Genomic DNA, 20592 nt, shown 5'->3' on the forward strand with positions numbered 1-20592 from the left:
TGAGTTTTGTCATTTAATTTTACCATGTGATTAGGGACTTTCCAATTTGATTTTCCTCTAAGTTCAGTATTTTTGTACTTTCTACCTGTCTGCCTGATATTTAGCCTTATTCTGAATACTTTGAATAAGTCTTAAAAAAACGTAACTAAAATATTATAAGAAATTAATGTTTTTAGAATGTAATCAAAATAATGTTATGTAGTGACTTCTGTTAAACTAAATATGATAAATTAGTTAATAATAAATATTTAAGATCCCAAGACCTTGAAAGGAGCAATTAACCCTTCCCACCCCTATCACCCCTAAAACAGAAAGAGAAAAACAATAAAATAAACACAATTAACACACAAAGCTATAAACAAACAACAAAAAAATAAACAAACGAACTAATTATAAAAGATGACAACAAAACAAATAACAAAAATATCATAACAAACCAAGCATATAATTTAAGATTCAATGTTGCATAGGATAAAATTAATTTTACATTCTGCTAGTCACTGTATGTATAGCCATATTCCGCAAGGAAAATAACCAAATTACTCGATATCCTAACATTTTGAAGAGAGATATACAGATATATTTATCAGGTATAGCTGATATATATCTTTACTCTTTTACAAGGTATTCATCTTGTAAAGTTTATTGTACACCAATGTTCTTAAATTCTACTAATTGGTATTATGACGATATGGAACTACAATTACGCATTTTATACTTGATCAAGTCTATTATAGTATGAATTTCCGGATTTTATTTTTATATGCATACGCCTACTGGTTAATTAAAAATAAAAATCCAGCACAAAAAATCAAATGCTGCCATTGTGTCATTTATAAAATCTCCAGTTCTCTATTTGGGTGGGCATCGCAAAACTACTGCCTCAATTACAACAATACTTTGACATAATTATGCACCATATAGATAAAGCAGAACAATACATGATTATGTCAGAATGTATGCACGTACTGATAACATGTTGTACTTGGCGATTATTGTAGGTCTTATAGGTAAGAATTTTGCATTAAGTTATGTTTTCTAGCGTTTCTAAAATAAATCATTACAAAAGCTTTAAAATTAAAAAAAAATATAATGAAACGAATCGCGAATATACAGTGTTTTATGATTTATTTCTCTAACTTATATATTGTTATCTATATTATGTAAATGATCAATGAAGATTAACTTAAAAATCATATTAACAATATATTCTTTGTTAATATGGAATTAAGTGGTCGAGTGGTTTAAGTACCTTATCTACTAGATCACTAACCTCTCAATCATGTCAGTACTGAGCATACTGAGGTTGTTAGTTTGAACACCATATGTGGTACGTGCGATCACTTTAAATCACGATTGACTGGGATTATCAGTATTCCTTAAGAAGGTGAGATGTCATATCTGGGGATTCCATTTCCTTCAAATAAATTAATAGTTAAAAAGAAAAAATGTTACCAAAAAAAGTATCCAGTTTTCTTTTTACATCGTGTTCTGTGTAACAACCCTAGATAAAGCCGACGAGGGAAGACCATTCCATCGATTACTGATAGTCATGAAGCCTAGATGGTCGAGTTCTCTAGGGTGCTGAACACGTCTCAGGTGGTGTTGCCATGCTGTCATACAAGCTAGAGTTACAATCCCGCCGAGGCAAGAACAAGATCTATCATTGATTGGCTAAATTCTAGACGAATTGTAAATATTATATGGTACAAGTCCTGTATAACCATTTGTTCTTTGGTGGAGAAAATCCATATAAAAAAATTGATGCGGTGGCATGATGATTAACATTATCATTCTTTACGACAACCAAAAATAGGTAATCTGAAAGATACCTCATCTACTTGCCACTATTCGTCATGACAAAGTCGACGAAAACAGTTATTTCAACAATCACTGTATTCTATATTGTTTGTAGCCTAGGTTGTCAAGAGGTCAAGAGTGCTGGACACGTAGCCGACAATGTAACGATGTTACAGAAGCAAGGGTTTGAATACCGCTGATGCTCATTAAAAGATCTTACATGTTTGGGCTTAATTGGAGACGAAATATATATGTATATATTATACAACTCGTCTAAACATCAACCCAAAAATGTAAGATCTGAAAATGTGCCTTCGGGGATTCGAACCCATGCTACTGAGATATCGTGACACCAAATCGCCTGTACTTTATCAGGCGCGCTAGACCACACGACCACCTGGGCTTCTTCAAAATGTATGTCTGAACCAGTGACAACTCTACAACACATTTATACATCGGATCACCAACAGAGATGAAAGAACAAATATTTGGCAAATTTGAAGATCTTACATTGTTTGCCTAAACTTAAGACGAATTAAATGTACAAAGTCGACATGATCAAATTAACATTTAATGTGGTGGCATGATAATTATTATTACAATTCTTTAAGACAACCAAAAAAAGCTGAATTGAAGCGTACACCATCTTCTTACTACTATACATCTTGATGTAGCTCAATGAAGGTCGTTGAGTGGTTGAGGGAGCTGGATACGGGGTAGGCAGTGATGCCACGATGTTTCACTCCCGCTTATTAGGGAAGAACAAGAATTTGAATACGCAAATTTCAAAATCTGACATTGTTAGACGATAAAGTAAAAATAAATAAACTCCCCAGAAAATTTCTAAACAAAAAGTCCAAAAGAAAATGGCAAAATCAAAACTCTTAAACACATCAGACGAATGGTTGCAACTGTCCTATTCCGGACTTGGTACTAGCATTTTGTAGAAAATAGTAAATTAAACCATGTTTTATAGCTAGCTTAACCTCTCACCTGTATGACAGTCTCAAAAATATACATTATATTAACAACGATGTGTGAATATATCAAACAGACGAAATAAATAAAAATGTCAAAAATAGGGGTACAGCATTCAACATTTTATTTTAATCTGAATCTCTTTAAAAACAAACAAATATGTCAACACAGAAAAACAAAAAGCATATTGAATAAGCAAATAAGCAAACACAAAAGACAATATACACAAAAATTACCATAGCACAATAACAGAATGACGAGATGTATAAGGACCGAGCCACGTTAACGGATATTACGAAAATTGACCAAACGGTAAAATTAAATTTGAGACGAACTATTATATACATGTATATGTCTATGTTAATAAATTCTTAAACATGATAAGCAACAAAACAAAGATGTGGCCTTACAGATATCAATTTGAACGTTTAACACAGATTGACCGTGTATTCTTTTACATAAGAAAATGCCTGTTCCAAGTCAGGAATATGACAATTGTTATCAATTCTTTTGATGTGTTCTTTTGTGCCATTTGATAAGGGACTCCTTTTGGAATATTTCTCGGAGGTCAGTATACTTGTGACTTACTTTTTGTTATCATGTAAGTTTGAAAAAAAAATATGTTCATATGATCTTTTTTATAAATGTAGTTATCTCGCTTGCTGCTTGTCCTGCAAAATGGCTTCATCATGGGTCTTCGTGTTATTTGTTTAGTACTGATGCACATGATTGGACAACAGCTAGAGTAAGGAAGCTGACAATTATGTCTGAATGCATTTTATTCTTTATGGAACTCACACCACATCTTCCCATATCTATGTAACTATTCCTTTTCACATGGGCAGCACTTTACCAGTGAAATAAAAGATAACTGTTAACCTTTTTTATTATTTCAAAAGCTTATTTGATATGCTTAACCCATTGAAATAGGTATATGTGTTTGTTTCTAACATAGTTGTTATCGGTAAGGCTTGAAATTGTTGCATGTATGGATCATTTGCATCACAGAGATTGTTCTGTAGAGTCAACCAGTGCTACTTCGATGGAAAAACTGACGTTATGTTAACTGTAATTGTGAAAAACAAACTACCTAAAAGCTGTCCAATTTTTATCCAGTTTGTGACTTTATTAATCCCAGTTTACACACCAAGAACCTCTAGAAAAATGTTCCCATTCCTTATTATATCATGCAGTAATTCGGGGATATTGAAAAAACAAATACATAACGGTTGTTTCTATTCTAATGCTTTTATAACAAAATATATATAAATATATATGCATTAAACCTTTAAAAATGAACAGAATTAAAATTCAAATAAAATTTAAAGAATTTGCATGAATGATTTAGCAAATTTACGTCAGTACAAAACTTGACGTCATACTAATGAAAACTTGCAAGCGAAAGATTATTCCGTACGCTTTAAATTCGGACTTTTATTTAGTGAGTTAATCAGCCCCGTTTACACATCTATAATCTCTAGAAAAAATGTGTGTAATCGTATAATGCTGATAAGTAATACAAAACACGTAACATTGTTGTAAAATCTCAGTGTCTACTCGGAATATCCAGTGTCCTTTCTTCTTTACACAAATTTCAAATTTCAGTACACAAGAAATGTATTTGTTGTTTCCAAATTATTATGGCATTATTTGGAAAAGAAGGAATAAGAAGGTTTTTTTTAAAGAATTGAACAAATATCAGATTTTCAAGTATCTATCCGGAGTACCATAATTCTTCTTGTAGGATATTTGTCAGGCATATGATGGAGGATATTTGGCTGAGTTAGAGACAAAAGATGAGTCAGACTACCTAGAAACCTTGGCAGAACAGACGGGTAAAAGTGGGTACCTGTATTTATGTTGTTAGTATGTACTTTGAAACCAAAAGATGCCTAATATTTCATCAGTAAAATAATCATTTTTTCTTCCTAACCCCTATAATCTAATAAGTTAAAGAAAGCAAATCAGGAAACAAAAAGGTATTAAATTTTTAATTAAGACCATTATGCAATTCACGCTAAAAAAAAAACAAACTATTATATCTTTTTTAATTTCTGACAGATTACTGGTTAGGTGGCAAAGATGAAGTTGGAGGACATTGGAAATGGATAACCAGTGGCAAGAACTTTACCTACACAGACTGGCATCCGGGTGAACCAAACAATTTACAACATAATGAAGATTGTTTACATTTGTGGGGTCCACATGATAATAAAAAATGGAATGATTATGCATGTCATGCTCGGCACTACTACATTTGTGAAGCTATAGATTTGAGAATGGATAAAAATTCGAACAAAGAACTGCAACAAATATACGTTATGTGTGATGTTAAAAGTAGATCACAATAAGAACCCTATTTTGATACTTTCGGTTATTCAACATTTTTACACATAGTATATATAACAAAACACTTAACTCTTTTTTTACCATTAAAGGTCGGTAACTCTAATATACTGGGACTTGTCATACGACATAATTTCTGCTTTTCAAATGTTACAAATTTGCGAACATTATGGGTTTTTTTTATTTGCAGGACTTCCTGAGATTTAAAAATATGTGTTCGTGTAAGAAAACAATTGACAAAAAAAATGGATAAGAACTATTTATTTTTTTCTTTCAGATTTAAAATTGCAGGACCATTGATCCCAGATATTGGTTCAACTGGAAAAAAATAATTACAAATCGTGTTTATAATCAAACTGTTATGCATACGATTTATTGCCCTTCCTGATATTAGATTATATGAATTGACAGTATTATGCAAAATATATTTGTCTTGGAAGGCTATTTTGTAATGCCTTTCGGTAATGAATGATTCCATATGTGTAGTACTTTGAGGTTTGACATATCATTTGACAAGGATGAGATTTTAGCAAATCATAAGTCCTTCATGGCTTCAATAAACATTACATTGAACACCAAATCGGAGAACTTACCTTGTGTGTATTGGATACCAAAGCTTCATAAAATTCCGTACAAACAACGGTATACTGCTGGATCATCTTCATGTTCCCCTAAAGAATTGTCCATTAGATTGACTTAAATTCTGTCGGCAGTGAAAGAGGGTCTTCAGAAATACTGTGAAACTGTTTGGCATTAACCGTATATGGAATCTTCAAAATTCTAAAGAACTTCTATACAATTTTAAATCTCGGTCTTTTTCTGAAATTAGTTCTATCAAAACTTTTGATTCTTCAATCCTGTAAATCACCATTCCCCATGTGAAATTGAAAAATTGCCTTAAAGAAATAATCCACAATGCCTTTCAACATAAAAATGGTAGCATACGCTATATTTTTTTTACTTTGGGATTTCATAAGGCATATTTCGTTAATAGTGACAAACAAAAAGGGTAAAACATGCTACACAGAAGAACAAGTGGTCAGTATGCTGGAGTTTCTTATCGACAACATATTTGTTGAGTTTCGGGGTAGACTTTTCCAACAAATTGTCGGCATTCCTAAGGAAACAAACTCTTCTTGCCGACCTCTTCTTATTTTCATACGAATCGGAGTTCTCCAGACACTTGTCAAAAACAAGAGGATCAAAGAAGCCAGATTATTTAATTTTACTTTCAGATATATTGATGATGTTCTTTCCATAAACAATCCAAACGTTTCTCATTGGTTCCATTAATATATTCCCCAGAACTAGAAATTAAAGAGACAACAGACACGACTTCCTTCGCCTCATTTTTAGACTTATATTTCGAATTTGACTTACACAGTCATCTCAGTACCGTAATCTATGACAAACGAGACCATTTTAATTTTGAAATTATAAATTTCTCCCACCTTAGTAGTAATATACCAACTTCACTTGCATATGGGATATATATTTCCCAACTTATTCGATATTCAAGAAATTGCATCTCCTAATCAGACTTCGTAAAACGTCATCAGTGTCTTTGTAGAAAGTTGATGAAACAGGGGTATGTCAAAAAACGTCTCGTCCTTTTTCTAAATAAGTTCATCGGGAGGTACCAAGACCTTGTTTGAATAATATTCCTAACCAACTTTACAAATAATACACGATGGTCTTGATGTATAGATTCTGCGTACTGATGTTGTTTACCATCTTAACAACGGTTTTTATTGTTCTTTCATTGTCTTTGTTCTACTATCAATATTTCTTTTACTGTTGAATGGTTTTATGTGATATCCGTTTGACGTGGCTCGGTACTTATACATCTCGTCAATGTGTTTGTATTGTCTTTCATATTTTGGTGGTGTGTTTTGTATATTCGACTTTTTGTATTTCTTTGGTTCTTATAGCGTGACTCTGTGATCCCGTCAGTGTGATATTGTTCTATTTTATGTCATTATGATATTTTTCTATTATGAATTACAAAATACGTTGAACTACAAACGTCAAAATCATTCAATCGCGGAGTGGAATTAACTATTTGTGGATTCTTATGATAGAGATTATAAAAATTTTATATTTTCAATAATCTGGTTTAATTCAATCAAATATTTGTGTGGGTGCGTGGGTGTTGCAGCCTGTAGCTCATTGCCATATTCGGCATGGTCATAGATGGCGCTCGCAGCTTGAATCAGAATTTGGGGAATTTCCGTATCAGCTTGAATTAGAATTTTTAAATTCCCGTTTCGGGCACTTGTTTATTTGCTGTCGACTAGAAAGCAGGTGTTACACAAATTAGTTAAACTATTTAAAAGAAAAAGAAGAGATGCCAAATAAGAGAAATGCCATAAGATCGCCATCAAGGGCCATGGGAAAGAAGAGAGGAACGGCTAACAGGACAGGAGGACAGAGAGTGCAGAACGAAGAAATCCCCCAAAAGAAGGAAGGGGCTGGCCGGAAAAAAACTGCCAAGAAAACACAAGGGGTCGAACACGTGGTGCAGAAGGATCGGTGGAAACTACTGATTCCTCATCAGGTAATGAGTCGGAGGAGGGTACACGAGCGTTCCCCGCTTTAAGGCACCACCCGTTACACCAAAACTTTGAAATTGCAAATAATTACATTGATTTCACTCTGTCAAAAGAATCTAGCATTCATGACACAGTGGGGAACACGTGCCTTTTAAAATTAAGGAAAAAAAATTGGGAGTGAAAGTTTATTGAGCTTCATTCTCTTTTGAGAACGCAAAAAGCAATGGAAAAGGTGGACGAGGGCGATTTTAAATTAAAAAGGGGGGACATTTGAATTGAAAAAAGATCGTCGAGTGTTTATTTGTTGATAAATGATTGGACTTCAGCATTCATGGTTTTTATGACTGTCTACATTGAAAAAAAAACAGCACACGGGCACTTGAATTGTTAAAATATATGCGCGATATCAGATTAGCGGCAACAAGGTCAGAAAATTGGGCCATCTATGACGATCAATTTAGGCTAAAAATAGAAAAGAATACAAATTTTTTTGGGGAAATATACACGGTGAATATTGGCTATTACACATCACATCTCCCATAGTACAAAACAGTGTGTCAGTGCAATCGTCAGTATTAATTATAAGCCAATTAAACTGTAAAAGTGATAACGTATCATGTAAACATAACAATTCTCCCCCTTCTAATTCAGAAGATTAAGATAAACAAGATTAATCTCTAATGAATGAAAGAAATTAATTCAATTTGCACTCATTTGCACTAAATAGCTACAAACTTTACTGTCTATATATATATTAAAGGTTCAACTATGAAATCCTAAACCTACATTTATATCACTACACTAACGTAATTACAAATATTTACAGTCATGTTTCTCTTGTGCGTTTCTTACTCTTTCTGTGCGGTGCGTAACGATAGTATCATTAGCATTTTCAACGGTTTTATTTTCGGTAATTTTAGTTTGTTCGGATTCCTTGTTATTTTCAGAGTTTTCGGTATCGCGGTTTGAATTATATGTTGGTACTGTTATGAATTCAGTGTCAATATCAGATATAGTAACTTCAAGTATGTTTGGTATATCTTCTGCGGTACGAATTCACGAATCTGATCAATATTTCTCTTCCCGTTCTAAATCTCGAACTTGGACTTGATAAGTTACTGTTGCGAGTTTATGAACGATAACTCCTTGTTTCAACTTGTTATTAGGGCCCCGCCTTTAGGCGAGTCGCCCTATAGTGATCAGTTTGTCCGTCCGTCCGTCCGTCTGTCTGTCCGTCCGTAAGTAACACTTTAACTTTGTGTCCGCTCCATATCTAGAGAACCATTATGATCTCATACTTAATACTTTACATGTTTATTAACCACCACCAGAGGCCGTGTCATGGTGTATGTACAACTTCCTAGGTCAAAGATCAAGGTAAAAAAACTTTGGTTTCAGTTGACAACCCTGTGTCCTGTGGTGAAGATCGTGTCCGCTCCATATCTAGATAACCGTTAATATTCAAAGTTTATACTTGACATCCATTTTAACCACCACCAGAGGGCGTGTCATGATGTATGTACAACTTCCTAGGTCAAAGGTCAAGGTCAACAACAATTTGGTTTCAGTTGACAACCCCGTGTCCTGTGGTGAAGATCGTGTCCGCTCTATATCTTGAGAACCGTTATGATTTCAAATATTATACTTGACATCCATTTCAACCAACACATGATGTTGTGTCATAATGTATGTACAATTTCCTTGGTCAAATACTTTGGTTTCAGTTGACAATCCCTTATCCTGTGATGGAGAAACAATGTTTACCACACGTTATTCACCTCATCTTATAGAGGGGAGGCCTACACCTGCCAACAGGTGGGGCACTAATGACTGGAGCATTGGTAATACGAGTGTTTTCCCCGGTCACTCCCCATGGTAGGTGGTGGTGTAACCGTGTTTAACTACCAGGGGTTTTATGGCACTATGTCAATATAGGTCAGCTGATAGTCACTCTGGGGCCTCAACAAAATATTATTGAATACTATTTAGCCAAAGTAAAGCCACAAAGAACAAATGTATATTTTAGTCATGAAAATGTAAATCAAGTTGGTGTAATAAAATGTGTGTTTAATTCAAAGGATTGTTTTGTATATGTTGTAAATCAAACACAGAGGATAGAACCTCTACACAAATAAGTATAAAATACAGAAAGTCTGTAGTATTTTAATTCTGGTATTTGTGAATTACAATTAACAACAGACAAAGAGAGACAACTCTAAATTAATTTTTAACATAGTTTAGAAAATACGTCAACAACTCTTGATCGTTGTTCTTCGTCTCATTGTTATTCTTTCAGTATTGAAATAGGGTCTTCTTATATGAGCATTGCAATTAAATTATATAAAACTTTTTGACTATTTTTAATGTCGGTCTGTTTCTGAAATTTATTCTTGCATACTTTAGATTTTTTAACCCTGTTTGTGTACATTGCCTATGTAAATTTTAAAATGTTTGTATGTACATTGAACGACAAATCTATGTGACGTATAGAATTTTCTGACGTCAGACAAACAAATCAATGAATGTGTTTGTAGGTAGATGGTTTTGTGTTCTGTTTTATTGTTCCTTTTAAAATTGTTACATGATGATGACTGCTGTACCCATATTATGTCTATTTTATTTATTGTGTCTGTTTAGTTAACCGATCATTGTAAATATAACGAAATTTCATGAGACTGTCATCAAAGAAAGAGGGTTAGCGCTATAAAACCAGGTATAATCCACCCTTTTCTACATTTTAAAATACATGTACCCAGAGGAATATGACAGTTCTTGTCCATTCGTTTTTTATGCGTTTTGTTATGTGATTTTGCTTTGTGATTATGGAGTTTCCGAATTGATTTTCCTGTAAGCTCAGTATTTTTGTGATTTTACTTTACAGTAAGTCAGGTATTTTTAATACCGTCACTCTACGTATAATTTGTTGTTGAGTTTGGAGGTAGACTTTTCCAACAAATTGTCGGCATTCCAAAGGGAACAAACTGATGATAAACATACACAGAAAAACATAAACATAACTTGACTTGAATTATTTTTTTTTTTATAATGAATTTTCTGTATTGTTTGTAAGAAATAGACTAGAACAACATGAATGAACAAAGATATACAGGATGGCATATTTACACAAAGAGTGTATAAAATAATTAAACAACAACTGAATATATAATGGTGCAACGATGGGTTGAGCATGAATAATTATTATCTACTAGTAAAAACAATGAAAACTAATTAGTTCCTGCCATGTCTATTTGTGGGGTCATATATATTCAATCAATATTAGATATTTGTTACTTATTCTATAATAGGGGCCAGGGACTCCAGTATTTGTTATATTCCTCTACAGAGAGGTTTTTAAATAAAATGTAATTTTCGAAGTTCAAGTGTTCCTGGAAATTGTTTTTGAAAGCCTTTAAATTTTTTCGGTAATTTACCCTTCTCCCTTCCCCTATCCCCCAAAAACCATCATCAGAAAAAACATCAACATAAACATAACTAACACACAAAGCTATAAACAAACAACAAACGAATAAAACAAACAAACTAACAAATATATAAAAGATGACAGCAAAACAATAATAACAAACCAAACCTATAATTTAATATTTAATGTTGCATAGGATAAAACGAAATTAACATTCTGCTAGTCACTGTATGTATAGACATATTCCGCAAGGATTTCAAATGGACAGATTCACAAAAACATCTTAATGAATTTCTAGAACACTGTAACTCTTTCCACCATTCAATAAAATTTGCATATGAATCCTCTATGGAGGAAATAAACTTCCTCGATACTACGAGTTACACGAAGAATGGAACCATTATAACGGACCTTCATACCAAACAAACGGACAAACATCAATTCCTTTCTCCTAAAAGTTGCCATCCTAAACACTGCTCCCGTGGTATCCCATTCAGCCAGGCTTTGCGAATCAAGAGAATATGCTCTAATGAAAATACGAAAAAAGGCTAGACTTGGACAACTTCGTAAACATCTAGTTGTTCGAGGATACAATAACAACATTATTGATAGCGCTTTCGAAAGGAGCAAACAGAACTAGTCGCCAAGAACTTCTTGAGTACAAAGATAAGAATAAAGCAGGTAACAGAACACCCCTTGTACTCACTTACCATCATGATTTTAAAAATGTGTCATCCATTGTTCAGAAGCATTGGAAAATTATAGAAAATGATTTAAATCTAAAAAAAAGTATTTTCATCACCACCAGTCATGGCCTTCAGGAGACCTAAAACATCCGTGACAAATTAGTGACATCTGTATTAGCAAAGCAGCCTACTCCATCGCTCGGTTAATACTAACAATGTGGTCGACATCAGCTCCGTTACTAAACAAAATTATACCATCTACTCTTATTCCAACTGTAAAACGGAGAACTCAATTTATATATTAATATGTGACACTTGTGGCACTCAGTATGTGGGAGAAACAATGGACAAATTTAATATTCGGCTTAATAACTATCGTTCATCGTACAAAACCAACAAAAACTGTCCTTTCACAAGACATCTTCGTTCAACGAAACATCCTTTTGATAATGTCACTTTCCAAATTATAGAAGTAAACACCGAGTGGGACACCACGGCAAGAAGGAGAAGAGAAAACTTTTGGATCCACCAACTCCACACTTTAGAACCTGATGGTCTTAACGAAAAAGACGAGAAAAGATACAGGAAAGATAAAGAATAATTTAAAAACAAAGCATCGTCCTTTTTATCCCGTAATATTGGCCAATGGACGTTGCTAATTTCAACTACCAATTATGTATTTTCAAGGCAGCTAAATCTAAGAGCAACATATACATGGAGCTGCAAAATTTTCTTATTTTTAAGGCAGCTAAATCCAAGTGCACCATAGACATTGAGCTGCAAAATTTTCTTATTTTCTAGGCAGCTAAGTGCAACTGAAATATCGTGACACCAAATCACCTGCACTATATCCGGCACGTTAGACCACAAGACAACCAGGGCTTCATCAAAATGTATGTCTGAACCAGTGACAACTCTACAACACATTTATCCATCGGATCACCAGCAGTGATGAAAGAACAAATCTTTGGCAAGTTTGAAGATCTTACATTGTTGGCCTAAACTTAAGACGAATCTATAATACTAAAATTACGAGGTCCAATTTGTCAGCCGTCATCACGTCAAAACGACGAATCAAAGAATTCAACTTTATATATAACTAATAAAGTACAAAGGTGTAGATTAAAAATTACACCACTCCAGGCCCTTTTGTTTTCCACGTAATTAATATTGCCAATAATTAAGAAGTTCCGGGTCGAGTCCGATACCGACACCAATAGTATATTCATCTGTTACCTATTACCTTATCTGTACGTTCCGTATTTGACAGGCGCACCACCAAACGGTATATTCAGGATATGCTATATACACGGGTCATAATAACAGGGTTGACACTACTAAATTGTCAAATTATTACCTATTGTAGTATTTTAATCAGTAAGACTTTATAAGATAACAATACGAATACTAAAAATAAGGCGTATATGTACAGCTTTCAATTTGTAATCGGGCATGACGTAAAACAGCGAATCAAAGAATTCAACTTTATTTATAACTAATATAGGACAATGCTGTTGATTAAAAAAATACTCCATCCCAGGACCTTTTGTTTTCCAAATAATTAATATTACCAATAATTGTTAAGTTCCAGTAAGACGGGTTCAAACAGAAAGATTTGAAAGCAGTGAAAACTGTGATAACTATCTTATAATCGACATGACTTTATCAGATGACAATACTTATACAAAAATAAGTCTTGCGCATAGTTATATACTTTAATTCAGTCACGCACCCGCGATATCACGGGTGTGTTCTAGTTAAATATACAAAGTCCACATGATAAAATTCACATTTAATTTGGTGGCATGATAATTAATATTATAATTCTTTACGACAACCAAAAATAGCTGAATTGAAGGGTACACCATCTACTTACCACTATACATCTTGATGTAGCCTAGGTGCTTGAGTGGTCGAGGGAGCTGGACACGGGGTAGGCGGTGATGCCACGATGTTTCACTCCCGCTTATAAGGGAAGAACAAAAATTTGAATACGCAAATTTGAAGATCTGAAATTATTATGCTGAAAGTAAAATTAATGAACTCCCCTGAAAATTTCTAAACAAAAAGTCCCAAAGAAAATGGCAAAATCAAATCTCTTAAACACATCAAACGAATGGTAACAACTGTCAAATTCCGGACCTGGTACAGGCATTTTCTTTTGTAGAAAATCGTGGATTTAACCATGTTTTATAGCTAGCTTAACATCTCACCTGTATGACAGTCTCAAAAATATACATTATATTAACAACGATGTGTGAATAAAACAAACAGTCAGGAATCTGATGTACAGTAGTTGTCGTTTGTTTATGTAATATATACGTGTTTCTCGTTTCTCGTTTTGTTTATATAGATTAGACCTTTGGTTTTCCCGTTTGAATGGTTTTACACTAGTAATTTTGGGGCCCTTTATAGCTTGTTGTTCGGTGTGAGCCAAGGCTCCGTGTTGAAGGCCGTACTTTAACCTATAATGGTTTAATTTTTAAATTGTTATTTGGATGGAGAGTTGTCTCATTGGCACTCACACCACATCTTCCTGTATCTATAGACGTAATAGATAAAAATGTCAAAAATAGAGGTACAGCATTCAACATTTTATTTTAATCTGAATCTCTTTAAAAACAAACAAATATGTCAACACAGAAAAACAAAAAGCATATTGAATAAGCAAATAAGCAAACACGAAAAACAATATACACAAAAATTACCATAGCCCAATAACACAATGACGAACTGTATCAGAACCGAGCCACGTTAACGGATATTACTAAAAATTGACTAAACAGTAAAAGTAATTTGAGACGAACTATATATACATGTATATGTCTATGTGAATAAATTCTTGAATATGATAAGCAACAAAACCAAGATGTTGCCTTACAGATATCAATTTGAACGTTAAACACAGATTGACCATGTATTGTTCTACATAAGAAAATGCCTGTTACAAGTCAGGAATATGACAATTGTAATCCATTCGTTTGATTTGTTCGCACTTTTGTGTCATTTGATAAGGGACTTTCCTTTTGGAATACTTCTCTGAGGTCAGTATATATGTGATTTTACTTTTTGTTATCATGTAAAATTGAAAGAAAATATTTTCATATGATCTTTTTTATAATTGTAGGTATCTTGCTTGCTGCTTGCCCTGCAAAATGGCTACACCATGGGTCTTCGTGTTATTTGTTTAGTACTGATGCACATGAATGGACAATAGCTAGAGTAAGGAAGCTGACGATTATGTCTGAATTCATGTTATTCTTTAAATTACTAGTGTTCAGAATAGCATTTTACAAGTAGTCATTTCCTATAGCCCGAATTAAGTTTAATATTACAGATGTTGGGGCCCTTGAAAGCTTGTTGTTCAGTGTGAGCCAAGGCTCTGTGTTGAAGGCCGTACATTGACCTATAATGGTTTACTTTTATAAATTGTTATTTGGATAAAGAGTTGTCTCATTGGCACTCACACCACATCGTCCCATATCTATGTAACTATTCCTTTTCACAGGGCAGCACTGTACCAGTGAAATAAAGAACAACGGATAACCTTTTTTTTATTATTTCAAAAGCTTATTGGTTATGTTAAACCCATTGTAATAGGTATATGTGGTTGTTTCTTTTGTGACTTTATTGGTCCCAGTTTACACACCAAGAACTTCTACTCTAAAACATGTGCTTAATCCTTATTATATCGTGCAGGAATACAGGGACATTGAAAAACAAATAGATAAAAGTCGTTTATATTCTAATGCATAAATAGCAAAAAAAATAAAATGCATTAAACCTTTGAATATGTATAGAACTAAAATTCAAATAAAATTAAGCGAAATTTCATGAATGATTTCTCGAATTTATGTCAGTGCATAAAACAGTGTTATACAAATGAAAACTTGCAAGCAAAAATTTATTTCGTTACTGGTACTCTTCAAATTTGTATAACTACCTAGTTTCGAAATTTCAATTGTGCATTCGATGGTGAATATAGTAGCCATTAAACATAAAAACGCTTAATTAAAATCACAAATATTTGGATAAAGAATTATAAGGACTAAAATATTTTTTCTTGTAGGATGTTTGTCAGGAATATGATGGAGGCTATTTGGCGGAGTTAGAAACGAAGGATGAATCAGACTACCTAGAAACCTTGGCAAAACAGACGGGTAAAAGTGTGTACCTGTATGTATGTTGTCAATATGTACTTTGTAACATAAAGATGAATGTAAATGCCAAATAGCAAAAATCAAGCAAAATATGAGATTGAAATGTATTACCTTTTTCTTTTTTTTCCCTTCTTCTCCATTACTTCTCAGTAACGACCATTGTGCAAATTACGCTAAAATAAAAGACATCGATCTAACGGTATATGCTCAACATGATTAATTTTATAAAAGGTAAATGATTTCGCTTGCTTATAATACATGTTGTTTTGAAAGTGTGATGGGTGATGGGATACAAATAAGCATGAATGAAGTGACAATTTTATTAGTTATTTGTTGCAGAAGATTTCCATGTTCTGAGACAAATTCGAAGGATTAGAAAACAAGATTATTATTATTATTATTTGTATTGTTATGCATAACATTCAGGTCCTATTGGTACATGCAGGTACAAAGATCGATTGTGCATTCATTTGTTGTTGTTTTTTTATTTTATAATTTTCGACAGATTTCTGGTTAGGTGGCAAAGATGAAGTTGAAGGCCATTGGAAATGGGTAACCAGTGGCAAGAACTTTACGTACACTGACTGGCATCCGGGTGAACCAAACAATTTACACCATGACGAAGATTGTTTACATTTGTTTGGTTCACAAGGTTATCAATGGAATGATTTTCAATGTGATGTTCTTCAAAACTACATTTGTGAAGCAGGGTAATTTATATAGATCTGAGAATGATTTAAACTCGAACAAAGACCTACAACAAACATACGTTAGGTGTGATGTTGAAAGTAAGCCAAAAAAAGAACTCTATTTTTGATACTTTCGGATATTTCAATATTTTTTTACACATAGTATATATAACAAATAACTTAACTTTTTTTTTTTTGAAAAACTGACCATTAAAGGTCGGCAAATCTAATATACTGGGACTTGTCAAGCGACATAATTTCTGATTTTGAAATGTAACAAATTTGCGAACATTATGGTTTTTTATCTTTCGCAGGACTTCCTGAGATTTAAAAAGATGTGTTCTTATAGAAAATAATTGATAAAAAAAAATGGATATGAATAAAATTTAGAATGGAAATGGTGAATGTGTCAAAGAGACAACAACCCAACCATAGAAAAAAACAACAGTTGAAGGTCACCAACAGGTCTTCATTCAATATAGCGAGAAATTCCCGCACCCGGAGGCGTCTTTCAGATGGCCCCTGAACAAATATATACTAGTTCAGTGATAATGAACGCCATACTAATTTCCAAATTGTACACAAGAAACTAAAATTAAAATAATACAAGACCAACAAAGGCCAGAGGCTCCTGACTTGGGACAGGCGCAAAAACATGTTTGTGAGATCTCAACCCTCCCCTTATACATCTAGCCAATGTAGAAAAGTAAACGCATAACAATGCGCACATTAAAATTCAGTTCAAGAGAAGTCCGAGTCTGATGTCAGAAGATGTAACCAATGAAAATAAACAAAATAACAATAATACATAAATAACAACAGACTACTAGCAGTTAACTGACATGCCAGCTCCAGACTTCAATTAAACTGACTGAAAGATTATGATTCCATCATATGAACATCAGGCACAATCTGTCCCGTTAGGGGTTTATTATCATACCATCATAACATATATGAGAAGAACATTACCCGTGTCATGCCAATGACTGTTTTTTGAATAAATGTGTGTCGATGCAAAGACCCTATAAGTGTATCAATATTAACGCCAAAATATGCAATCTTTAATGACCTGACAACAGTATCGTAACTATATCCCTTCTTAATAAGTCTATTCAAAGATTTTGTTAGTTTCTGAGGTGAATACTGACACCTTTGTGCTTTATAAAGATTATTTCTATAAAAAAAATTGGATGTGAAATACCTGAATGTATAAGACGTCTGCATGTTGAGCTATATTTACGAATGATGGCCTTACACCGATGATAAAATTTAGTAAATGTTTTGACTAGTTTGTGATATCGAAAACCCTGGTGTAATAATTTTTCAGTAATACATAAGTTTTTCTCGTTAAAATCTAAAACAGTGTTACATACACGAGCGAATCGTACAAGTTGAGATATATAAACACCATAAGATGGTGACAAGGGAACGTCACCATCTAAAAATGGATAATTAACGATATGAAATGAAAAATCATCTCTTTTGTTATAAATTTTAGTATTCAGCTTTCCGTTTGTGATATAGATATCAAGATCGAGGAAAGGGCAGAGGTCATTGTTAGTATTAGCTTTATTCAAAGTTAGTTTAACAGAATAATTTTTTTTAATATACATACTGAAGTCGTCATTAATGAGAGCCAAAATATCATCCAAATATCTAAAAGTATTATTAAATTTGTTTATCAGATGTTGTTTCGATGGGTCTTTGCTTATTTTTGTCATAAATTGTAACTCATAACAATACAAAAACAGGTCCGCAATAAGTGGTGCACAGTTAGTCCCCATTGGAATTCCGATAATCTGACGATATACGGAATCACCAAAGCGAACAAAAATGTTAACTAGTAAAAATTCAAGGGCATATATAGTACCAAAGCATGTCCAATTGATATAGTTTTTTTTGTTTATTGCTACTAAAAAATGACCTAAAAGAGTTTGAACATATATATTCACATTTTGACTTTTTAAATGCCCATTTGATAAGGTGTGTTAATTTTTTCTTAATGAGACTGTGAGGCAATGTGGTATACAGGGTAGAAAAATCAAAACTTTGAACAGATTCAAAATCACCAATAAAGGCATGCAATTTATCAAGTACTATTTTTATGAACTATTTTTCTCTTTTCAGATTTAAAATTGCAGGACCATTGATCCCAGATATTGGTTTAGCTGGAAAAAAATGATTAAAAATCGTGTTTATAATCATATTCAAAGGCAGTACAATATTTGTTATTTCAAATATTCAAGTTGTTTAGTGCAAGCCAGAGACTTGCTAGCATCGGACTTGAAATACTTTAACAGATAACGTGGAGTCTTCGCTTAAATATAAAAAAAAATCGTATACAACAAATTTTAATCGACCCGAGTCTAAGAAAAATGCGATGAAAATAAACAGAACATATAAGTATATGAAATATCTCCAATGAACCTTTTATTTTTTACAAAAAATAAACACGCATTCATACAACACCCTTGCAGATAAATAGCGAAGTTCGTAGTATGATTATATTGATCTGTTAAAACATTTTATCAACTAAATCCTCCATCTTATTAATCTCATCCACTGTCTTAACAACGGGTACATGTACCATAAAATAAGTTTGCAGACCTAAAAAAATAAAGGCAACAGTAATATACCGCTGGTTGATATTCATGAAACTTAAACCGAAGGAAGCGTTCGAAAAATTCATTTGCTTTATATATCAAGTTTCTCTTTGATAAAAAAAAAACAATGACTATAATGTCTGGTATCAAAATCAATTTAAAGATTATTTTACCTTCACCTTTGTCCCATTTGATTAGTTTTGCCGTTGTTCCATATATTTACTATTCTAAGTATATTAAATATTCAAAATGCTGGGGTTTTTTTTAATTCTATTCTCTTTCATCTGTAATCAGTTATAGGTGTTTTTCTATTGAATATGAACCAGGGCTTTGTACACTTCATAAGTGTAGTAATTAAGAGTTCACTTTCATAAATATTCTACAATGAAAATAGTTATCAAAGGTACCAGGATTATAATTTAGTACGCCAGACGCGCGTTTCGTCTGCATAAGACTCATCAGTGACGCTCATATCAAAATATTTTTAAAGCCAAACAAGTAAAAAGTTGAAGAGCATTAAGGATCCAAAATTCCAAAAAGTTGTGCCAAATACGGTACAGGTAATATATGCTTGGGATAAGAAAATCCTTAGTCTTTCGAAAAATACAAAGTTTTGTAAACAGGAAATTTATATAAAATGACCACATTATTGATATTCCTGTCAACATCGAAAAGCCATTCGTTTATTGCATTTTGAACTAACATGAGCAACACGACAGTGCCACATTTGGAGTAGGATCGGCTTACCCTTTCGGAGAACCTGCGATAAATTTCGACTTATGAGTTTGAATTATTGGAGTTCAGTATTTTTGTGATTAAACTTTTTTATGGTATCTTTGTGCAGACCAAAAGAAGTAATCGATCTCTTCCGCTATTTCAAGCAATAGTACATCGAAATCATATTATTTAGAAGCAGTTTAATGTATGGTGTCATATGCCAACGTAAGTTAATTTGTTAAAGTATCTCCCTCAAAGTAAGTATAGTGTTAGAGTATCTTATCATTTGACTCCAGAATCAGATAACTATCTCTCTTATTTCATAAAAAGATACAAGACGGAATTTTTTTTTAATCAGTGTAAGGTAATTTTTCGTTTGACGCATTAAGTCATTTAAGCACAATTTTTTTTTCAAAAAAATAATCGATTTTTTTTTTCAATACAACGGAAGTATAAACAACTGGCATACAGCAAGCTATAAAGCCGAATTAAACTGACCATTGTCAAATAAAAATGCATGTACCAAGTGAGGAAGATGTCAATAGTTTTCCATTGTTCCGTTAATTGATGCATTTTATTTTATCAGTTCCAATGAACTTCCCGTTTTTGAATTTGCTTTTGAGTTCAGTTTTTTCTTATA

The 20592-nt window shown here is 33.0% G+C and overlaps 1 protein-coding gene across 1 annotated transcript; it reads left to right on the top strand.

Moving 5' to 3' along the window:
• The first annotated feature begins 955 nt into the window (after positions 1-955).
• LOC134705856 (perlucin-like protein) lies at positions 956-18814 on the top strand. The gene is made up of 5 exons (XM_063564570.1): positions 956-1010; positions 14911-15005; positions 15853-15949; positions 16449-16653; positions 18760-18814. The coding sequence occupies exons 1-5, from the start codon at positions 956-958 to the stop codon at positions 18812-18814; spliced, it is 507 nt and encodes a 168-aa protein (XP_063420640.1).
• Positions 18815-20592: the final 1778 nt, after the last annotated feature.

The sequence above is a fragment of the Mytilus trossulus genome, chromosome 2 (genome assembly GCF_036588685.1).
Source record: "Mytilus trossulus isolate FHL-02 chromosome 2, PNRI_Mtr1.1.1.hap1, whole genome shotgun sequence".
Lineage (NCBI taxonomy): Eukaryota > Metazoa > Mollusca > Bivalvia > Mytilida > Mytilidae > Mytilus > Mytilus trossulus.

Excerpts from the sequence above, each read along its gene's own strand:
- LOC134705856 (XM_063564570.1), top strand. The coding sequence starts at position 956 with ATGTATGCACGTACTGATAACATGTTGTACTTGGCGATTATTGTAGGT. Across the intron at positions 1,011-14,910 it reads GATTATTGTAGGTCTTATAG|GTATCTTGCTTGCTGCTTGC; the intron begins GTAAGAATTTTG and ends TTATAATTGTAG. Across the intron at positions 15,006-15,852 it reads ATGAATGGACAATAGCTAGA|GATGTTTGTCAGGAATATGA; the intron begins GTAAGGAAGCTG and ends TTTTTCTTGTAG.